The 9,678-nt window shown below is 33.9% G+C and overlaps 1 protein-coding gene across 4 annotated transcripts in view; it reads left to right on the forward strand.

Annotated features, from left to right (window-relative positions):
* LOC150094348 (beta-1,4-N-acetylgalactosaminyltransferase bre-4-like) overlaps positions 1–2,317 on the forward strand; it is a 329,825-nt gene extending 327,508 nt beyond the window's left edge. For all 4 annotated transcript variants that reach the window (XM_090412491.1, XM_090412488.1, XM_090412489.1 and 1 more), the window contains exon 7: positions 8–2,317. In XM_090412491.1, the coding sequence (XP_090268617.1) occupies positions 8–182 (175 nt within the window). In that variant the 3' untranslated portion in view covers positions 183–2,317. The remainder of the gene's footprint in view (positions 1–7) is intronic.
* The last annotated feature ends 7,361 nt before the right edge of the window (positions 2,318–9,678 follow it).

Consider the following 9,678-nt stretch of genomic DNA (forward strand, 5'->3'; position numbering starts at 1 on the left):
TTTACAGATCTGCTTTGTTACGGATGGCTAAAAAAAGAGCTCCAAGAGATGGCCTCAATACCGTCAAGTACAAAGTGGCTTTCCGCGAGTCTCTTCCTTTATATACACATCTCATGATTGACATTGGACACAACCACAGGTGGCAGTTTGTGCAGGGACGGAGACTGATCATGCACTTTTAGCTCAATAAATTTATTTCCGTGAGACTCTTGCCTTATTTATTCATCACGCACGTGCTGCCATCTAGTGTACCGATGTGTGACTAAAGTCGAGGATGGCGAGAAACATCGACAAGTGACCAACATGGAATAAACATAAGAAACAACACTTCCGGGCTCCTAAATCATAAGGAAGAAAAAACGGAAATACATTAAGTAAACATCAGTTTACCTGAGATGTTCATGATGAAGCCAGTGGCGTTGTGGAAGGCATTTTCGTATCGATATAAGGATGAAGAAGACGCGATATTTTCAATAGAGAAGTTCAGGACAGTGGCGACGTTTGTCTTTCGGCTGGAAAGACTGGTTTAAATCCCTCTAGATGTGAGGAACCTTTTTTAAGCAGGATTTCGGGATTATGTAAAAATGAATAAAAAAATATATAAAAATTGGTAAAAATCCTTAGATCATCACGGTACTATGTACCGCTTTACGACCTTTGTTTTCTACTTTGTTATAACTATAATCTTTGTTTTCTTTTGTGGAATGTGAAACATACCAATACAGAAACAGAAACAAAATTGACAGTAAAATTTGTATAATACTTTTTTTTATCAAATGTTCTATCTAAATTTGGAATTGGATATTAACTACCTCAGTAACCTCGCAATCCGAGCTTAAATAATAATAAAAATAAAAGAAAATAGGAGCCGTAGTTATTATCATTAATTCTCTAAACAAATAAAATAAAGATATCTGATCCTATCTTGAAATTCGAAGTCAGTCTGTTGTTAACGTTATGCAAAACTACATAGAAAAGGACTTAAATAATATCGCATCATGTTTGTGTTGTGTTAGTTCCCCCCCCCCCCACACACACACACTGACGTGTATTCATCTGATGTGGGTGCGGTTTCTGAAGTTGGTGATACACAAATCATCGCTGTTAACTGAGCTATTTAATTGTTTAAGGCAGTAGTCAGCCAAGTCTATTTGATTAGATACCAGCTGGTATCTAATCAAATAGATACCAGCTGGTATCTATTTGATTAGTTCTATTATTTGCATTTATAAGTCATTCAGTATGATCTACGAGTAATTACAAAATCATTGTCTCTCTATGCACGCGCATATCGAGAAAAAAAAAAGCAGATCTTCCAACCGAAATGCACAAGACTTCTGTTTGATTTCAGAGATGCATGCATTGCTGCTTGCACTGGTGGCTTCATTAAAACAGCGCATGTACAAAACTTACAAAAAGAGGTATCATCTAGATGCATCCTAAACAATACCCATGAGTTTGCTTCATACTCCTCCATTCATGGGTATTTTATATTAATTACTTCTGTAATTAATAGAAAATATCCTCAGACTATGTTAAATAGACTCATAGCTTTAGCTGTACTGATCATTTAAAACAACAAATTATCACACCATAAAATATCTTATATAAGTTTCATATAAATTATAAAAAAAAAATGTGTTTTCATATAATGCATATATGTATGATACATGTAATTTCAAAATTCACCACTCCATTTTTTTATAAATCAATATTAGCTATCTAAAAATGAATTATTAATGTTCATGATTATAATAGATTCTAATTATTGCTATTCTTGTATATTCTTACACGAGTCGCACACATAATTAAATTTGTTAAACAAAATGGATATTTCTTACCAGCTTGTTGAATACGGAACTCTTCCTTGTAAGCTTTGGATCAAATGATTTGTTTAATTCTCCTATTTGATACGTAAGAATAAAGCCTTTCGTATGAATTAACAATAGAGACAAGCGGTATATTTGCTACTGATTAAATCGAAACGGATCTTTCAAGAGCAATGGCTCACATCAACCTGTACGTTAATTAATCTGTAATGCGATAAGGAAATATCTAGTTTATCTTAAGTAAAGATCTAACATCTGTCTGCATTATTAAGGATGATTGCCTATCCAAGTCTTTGTATTTCTACTTGAAGGTTCATTAGCTCAGTAATGTAAACATTCTTGAGCTAACAATATTAATATCGTTATCTGAACAATGCAGATGCCTAACATTGTTCGATCCAATTATTACGTTGAAAGGAGAAAGCTTTTGGATGTCTATAATTGTAAAATATACATTAGATTTCGAAATAAAAGAGCAGTTATTATTATTTCACTCTTCTTATTATTATTTATATCAGTAGTTCGTACGATATGGTTTGTGTTCATACTATTTGTATCTAATTCTGATGAAATATAAGTCTGTTAAATTATGTTAGTAATATCACACTTTTATAAAATGCAAAAATAGTTTTTATTACTCATAAGATTTGTTTTATTTATGTATTCTATTATTTATTTATTTTTATTTTTGTCTTTCGTAAAACACAGAAAGAAGAAATAAAAAAAATGCAACTTCCGGTTTTATGTTGTACGTGATTTGCTTTACATGTTAACTTCAGAGTTTACCTTAACTTAGAATGTCCCCACCGTATTTGACTAGTTGTCACCCCTTTCGGGAGTTCACTTCAGTCATGCCCATACAGACGTTCTAGTTCAATGTCTCTCTGTTATGTTATTTCAGTAACTTCTAAAATCTAATAGTAATAGGTCAGAGGTGTTACAAGTTTGAAAGTGTTTTATCTGGTGCTTTGTGAATGTGACGCTTTTAAAGTTCCGAATTAAGATCTATTTTATGATGTTATTTATTAAAATGAGGTCATTTGTTTAAAAATGATTGCAGAGACAGCTTTCAGGTATGTTTATGATTTAAATTACTATTAAAAAGTATGCAAGTTATTTCGATTTATTAGTATTTTAAACCATTCCATAGGCTTCCATTATATTTTAATTTAGACGATATTTAATTTTAATTCATTACAAGAAAAAAAAAATAATTCTCATTAAAACACATTTTGTTATCCAGTCAGCCATCGAAATCAGCAATGTGTTCTTCGAATATTTCATATATTTATAAAATCGGAGTCAGCAGGACATTATGCGAGGGATTATGGGTTGGCCCCACTGTCAATCTACCTCCGTACATTAAAAAAATAAACACATAAAATGTTTCGTTTAACACTGGTATTATATTATATTACTACCATTAAAGGGATTGGCTCGCTTTACTTAATTTCCTGGGTTTTTCCTTGCAGAGAGACCTAAAAAAGCAGCTTAAAAAAAGGAAAGAAACTGTATTGGTTTTCTTAATTCTTCGGGTCAAATTACTTTCCAATGTTGTTATACGGACATTGATTAGAAGCACTCATAACACTGATTGTCACTTAATATCACTTTATTTGTGCTAAATGATTATTGAAAGTATTCGATAGCATTCCTTAAGTCAAGCTTACAACTCCTCCTCCCTCTCACACACGTTTTAACGTATTTTAAGAACGTGTACTTCAAAAAATGTGGCCTTTTGAGTATTGCGATCTTTTACTCTTAAAAATATTACATTTCAATTGGTGTCATTAAGAATCCTTGTTTAGGTGACACTGAAGCCAGTGCATCACTAATAATTCATCGAGACCCTACTCTGTAAAGCCGAAATTCATGAGGATAAGTTGCCTAAACCTTCACCAACTTCTATTTCGAGTCATTGTTGTGCGTATTCTGCTTCGGTATTTAGTTCAGAACAAAACCATACGACAGACGTCATGTATCGCGTGCTTTACGTAGCCAAAACACCTGTTTTTGGTTGGTTTTCATTAAATGTATGAAATATGAGCTTGTTCTTTTGTAGTGCTGTGTGTTTGGGTCTGAATTGGTAATATGTTGACATCAATGAATCTTGGGTGGGAGATTGATTTCACTGACTTAAAGGTCGCGTTAGTTTCTGAGAGCCGTAGACTGTGGTGTGTGTGTGTGGGGGGGGGTCTTTGGTGGTGTGCTAATTAATTGCTCTTGGTTTAGTGGTTATTTTTATTAGACGTGTTATTCCGTGTGTTTTATTTTTTTGTTATTTTTATTGCATGTGTAATTTTATTTTTGTGTTAATTTCCTGTGATACATTTATATTCAAATAACAGTTCGAAAAAGTTGTCCTTTTTTTTTTTCATGCCAGTTGTAACCCAAGACTTATGTTGTATTTTATACTTTGTTTTCTTGTCCTTGTTATTATGGCCGATGGTGGCGTGTCTTCATTTGTCAGCATTTGTTTTTGTCTTATTTTTTTCCGTTAATGTTTGTGTTGGGATTCCTTTTGAAATCGATAGTATTTCTGCTATTTCTTCACTTGAAGTTTATCCTTTTTCTTTGGCTATTTTTTGTCGATGTTTCAACTCTGAATTCGGTAGATAAATATTTGAATTATTTAGTTATTTTTCATTTCTTTATTTTCTTAGTGGATGCGATGTTACTACCATTTGCTTCTAGAAGCGTATTTATTTTGTATTATTATTTATTCTTGTTTCCTAGTTTGTGAATCCTTTCACTGTTTTTATGATTGATTTGTATCGTTTGTTGCATTGTTTCATTTTATTCTTATTTTTTAAGATTGGTATTGTTTTGTGATTCGTATCGTGTTTTCTGATAGCCATAATACATTGTTACGTGACTATCGTGTCTTCTGGTAGCATTGAGCACGTGGCGATATGCATGCCACGTGATGTCGTTGAATTCTCTTATTGAATAGAAGTAGTTCTTGTATGCATGCACACTACAATCTCATATGGAAGTAAAAGATTTTTATACGGCAGAAATAAGCAAACCTAGTCAAAGTACATACTACATAGCACAGAGAGACTTGTAAAGATGTTTCATCGGTTGAGCTCTTATACAAACCTATAACTTATAAGCCACAGATATCTCGCAATAGAACGATAAAGAAAATATGGCATGGTAAGGCACTCTATTTCCTTTTGAAACCAAATTATATTTTATCAGGAGTTCATAAAGCAATTAAACTCGTTTTTGAGGATTATAATTCCTCGGTGATGATTAGGCATTGATGTTTTATTTTAGTCCAAAAATCATTTGCCTTTCGGACCTCGCTTTTCAGGTGTTTGGAATTCTCTGTACACTTTGTCTACATTCTTCATTATCGCTAAATGATTCACAACCGTAAAGCTTACCCTGTGATACAATTCATTGAAATATAAGGGAAGGGTTGCCTATTAAACATGTAACCTCTTCTGTTCACCAAGGATTCTAAGGATGTTTCGGATGCACTACCCTGAATGTCAGAGGAGGCTATAGATGTAATTTGTGCCCTGATAAACTGCATATGACAGTCAGAAGAGAAAGATGATTTCAAAAAGAAATTGGAACATCGAAAATAAGTGGGGGTGAGTTTGGAATCGGCCTTTAAAAATAAATGCTCTTCCTTGGATAAATCTGCAGTTGAAGGCAGTTTTCTCGCTGTTTCACTTACAGCATTCATGGGTGGAATGCTTAGAAATATTTTTTTTAAATATTTAACGAACGTGTGCAGTTTTCACTCCCCTAATATTAATCCTCTACCATTACTCGACCAATAAAAAAGCTTTTTTTTTATTTAAGATTTCCTATGACCATTTCACATCTTAAAAGAATGCAGTGAGTTTTTCATTGTTAAACTAACATGATCCTCCAACTAAAGATTTTAATACAAAAGCGATTTCTTTAACTGGTATGTGAGAATACGCCCTTGAGGGTTTGATTTTCTGCTTTGAAATCCAGATGAACAAATAATTGAAAGAACAAAATAGAATTTATTTTACATACAACTTCCGTGTAATTTTAGATCTCATTTTTGCCAATTGGAAAAAAAATTAGACTCGCTGAAGGAAAAAAAAAACATTTAGAATCGGAATCCAGCTATAAGAAACACTGAGTTATTTGTTCTCTATTTAAATCTTTATTTAACATACTAGAGGAGTTCCAACACATGCTTATTAATCAGAATACAATAGAACGATTGTTTATTTTTATTTATTTTATTATTGCGTAAATGGAGAAAGAAACGTTGGTTCTACACCAGTTCACAGTTTGAACTATTTTTGGTTTAGAAAATTTAGCAAGATCCCCACTTTTCATTCCTATTAACAATGAATTTGTCACACGAGATTACGTACTTCCTGTTTTTTTCTCGTTTGATAAACATCGAACTAGCAGGGAACGTGTGCTGGAAATATAACAACTCAAATGCTTCGTGATAGTTGTAATTGCGTTAATCCAATCACTTTCTGGACGCATACAAAAATACCCAATTGAAATACCCAACTGCTCTGAAAAACGTGCTCGTGTAACTAATTCTCGAAGTATTCTCGCTCGAAAACTGTCTGTACTTATGATGTAAGAGATGTATCCTTATTCCGTACTATGGCAATGCACAAGATGTAAGAGAATAACTTCAACACACACAATTAATTAGTCCTTATAAGGACTGGCTTAAAGGGGCGAAGCAAGAATGCTTTTCATCTTTCCCGTTATCTGTAGAGGACAGTGTAGGGATAAGGTGTTATTGAGCTATTAAAGCTCTGATCATGGCAGGGGTAACAGCGATAGCCGAGCCTCAGTTAAAGCTTCATTGGCTACAGCATTGCCATCCATTACCCTCCAAGGGTATTATTAATTTGACTCAACAAATAATTCCAACCGATAATTATAGTTGTATGGTGTATAAGAGAAATTACAATTATTGAAAGTATATTGGTGAAAAATCTTAAGTAAACACAAGTAATTTATATAAATATAATTCTTAGTCGATTATAGTTTAAGATTTTTTTTAATAAATTAAAAAGAAGCCATTCTAGGCTACAATAGTAAAGTAGTTTACGCAAACCTACCCTGGACACTGCTGTTAATAAAACAAAATAAAAAATAAACTCCCAAAACCAAAAACATTTTTTAAAAAAATCGAATACAAATTTGCAATTCAATAAATTCAACCTCATGGGCAATGAAAGCATCTAAAGATGAGTTAGATCTCTTGGGAACAGTGTTCTCCATGACTTCTGCATATCTTTATCCTATTCCTCAAACTACACACAGTATGCATCTTTCTTTCCCCAGATGGGCATCAGAAAAATACTGAGTAACTTCATACTAATAAGTTCTCAGGGTATATCCTTCCTGACTGTATCACTTATGCAAGATGTCAGTTGTACAAATACCAGATGTCTCATCAGGCATCTATCCAAAGGCAAGTAAGCAAGCTGTTTTCTAACCCGTTTTTTAAAAAGGAGATATAAACATTTGGCCATCAATCTCTCATCCTATTGCCTTCATCTCCATGCTCTCTCGAAATCGATGGAGAAAGTCATCATTAACCAATTTCTTCAGTAATTATAGATCCATCAAGTAATTAGCGATTACCACCATGTATGTCGTCATTCTCATTCCACAGAAGACTTACACAGATTATGGAAATTCTGGAGAAACTCATGTGGAAGCCCTTGATATTTCCAAGACATTTCATCGTGTCTGACATCGCGGCCTTCTTATCAAGGCTACCACAAGGCATCTTGTGGTCTTCCTTCTTTCCTTGGTAATGTCATGGTGGATGGGTCCATTTAGCCTGATTTTTTCATCAATGTGGTTTCGCAACTTCTCTTCTCTCACTAATGTCTAATCCTGTTCATAACTCCTTTGATGACAGTACTTCCACTTCTCTGTCATTTTAAAAACGATGTAGTGCTTAGATGAGTCGCCTGTTTCTTTAAACACTGATCTTCCAGCCACTCTCAGCTTTAGTATTTGAATGCTACTGAAACACAATCCTGCTTAACGTTTCGAAAGAAAGACCATGTCTGACTCACTCAATTTTTTATGACACTCTGTTCGCTATTTTCCTCTTGACTTGACTTTCATTTCAAGCCTATCCCAGAATAAACGCCTCCCATCCATATCCTTTTCATTCTCCAAAGAGCTTAATATTCTTTCTTTCTAAACGATCCTTCTCTTCTGCTCAACTCTTAATGCTCTATAAATCCCAAATCCAGTTAATCGTTGAACAGCGTTGTCATATCTGGGATGGCGCACCAGATACTTCATTCAGAATACTCGACTTTATCCAGAAGAGAGTTATTCGCTTATGGCTGACTCATCTTACTGATTCCCTACATTCGCGTTTACGAATGTAGTGAATCACAAAAAAATTCCTATAGTTAATATATTTTTATTAATTCCATGTACTTTGACCACTAGCCTTCCTTCACTTACTTCTAGTGATGTAGTAGCATGGGCAACCCCTATGGTACAGCTCCTGACTTACTCTCATACCACAGATGCGAGACCCTCGGTTGGCAATGTGACAAGAAGAGTCAATTCATGTTGAAGGGGAGAAAGGAATAAGGCAATGTACGAATTCGTTAATTCGCGAAATCACGTGCTTTATACGTACATTTTCTAACTATTCTACAAGCAAAATAGTTACCACTTTATAAACTAGAATTTTCGTAAAATAAAAGCTAATATTCCGACGTATAATAAACTCATCCCACTGAACGAATTGATTACCGCATTATCGGAATGGATTTGCCTTCTGCCATGCGCAGAAATGTCGAAGGGGATCTCGCATCTGTGGTCGCGCAGTACCAACCTAACTTCCCCCTCTTCTTTATTTCAAGTACCTCTGCCTTTTGGAATATTCTTTCTCATAACTTTTCTCCAATGAATACAACCCCCCTCCCAACTCTTCAAACACATTAAGATTCCCCTCTCTCTCTCGCTTTCTTTCTTATCACTTCCCCATATACGACACTATATCGACACCTTTTGGGTGTGGAGTTGATATGTATTACAATAGGTAAGTTTCCCGCTCAACGATACTAATAAATGCTAATTAAAGGTTTTTCGGAGCATCTTTCCTTCATTTGATAGATAAATAATCGAGCGAGAAACAACTGTCGAATACGCAACGAGGGATTTTCTGTTTCCAAATATTGCTGGTATTAATAATGTTTGCATTCAATGGCAATAGCGGAAAGATATTTTTCCAGCTAGGTGGCGTTGCGTGTTCTGTTGTGGTTATTTCCTTTTCATCCTGGAAACAGATTTTTTCCCGCCTCTTAAAACTAACAAATGATTATGAGAATCAACTTGATAGGGCAAAAAAAAAGCACTTTCACTTCTAGGAGTTGGAATTGTCATTTTAAATCGGCTGGGTTGGCAGCTGTATATCCCTACCCTCTTGAGTTAAAAAAAATACTCTTGACTAGTAAAACTGATATACCGTATATTACGGCGTATAAGTCGACTTTTCAGCATTGAAAAAAAAAAAAAACTAAATTTTTTAGGTCGACTTATACGCCGGGTCAAAAATCGATTGCTTTCCAAGAAAAAAACTAGTACGTATCATACTCTGTTAAATTTATTAGCAATATACAAAAAGGGTAAATAAGTAAAAATATTTCAACTTATATCAAATTTATTAACAGAAAAAAGTATTTATATGTTATATAATTATTTATTTACAAAAGAAAATAGGTAGGTAACTACATACCTAATTAAAATTTAATTTTCACTGTCTGAATGTATGAAAAGTTCATTGTACTCTAGTTCTGTAATTTCTTCCGGTATATCGTCATATAAATTGTATTCGTTTTCA

Source organism: Typopeltis vanoorti, chromosome 22 (assembly GCF_054136105.1).
Source record: "Typopeltis vanoorti isolate ZY-2024b chromosome 22, IOZ_Tvanoo_1.0, whole genome shotgun sequence".
Classification (NCBI taxonomy): Eukaryota; Metazoa; Arthropoda; class Arachnida; order Uropygi; family Thelyphonidae; genus Typopeltis; species Typopeltis vanoorti.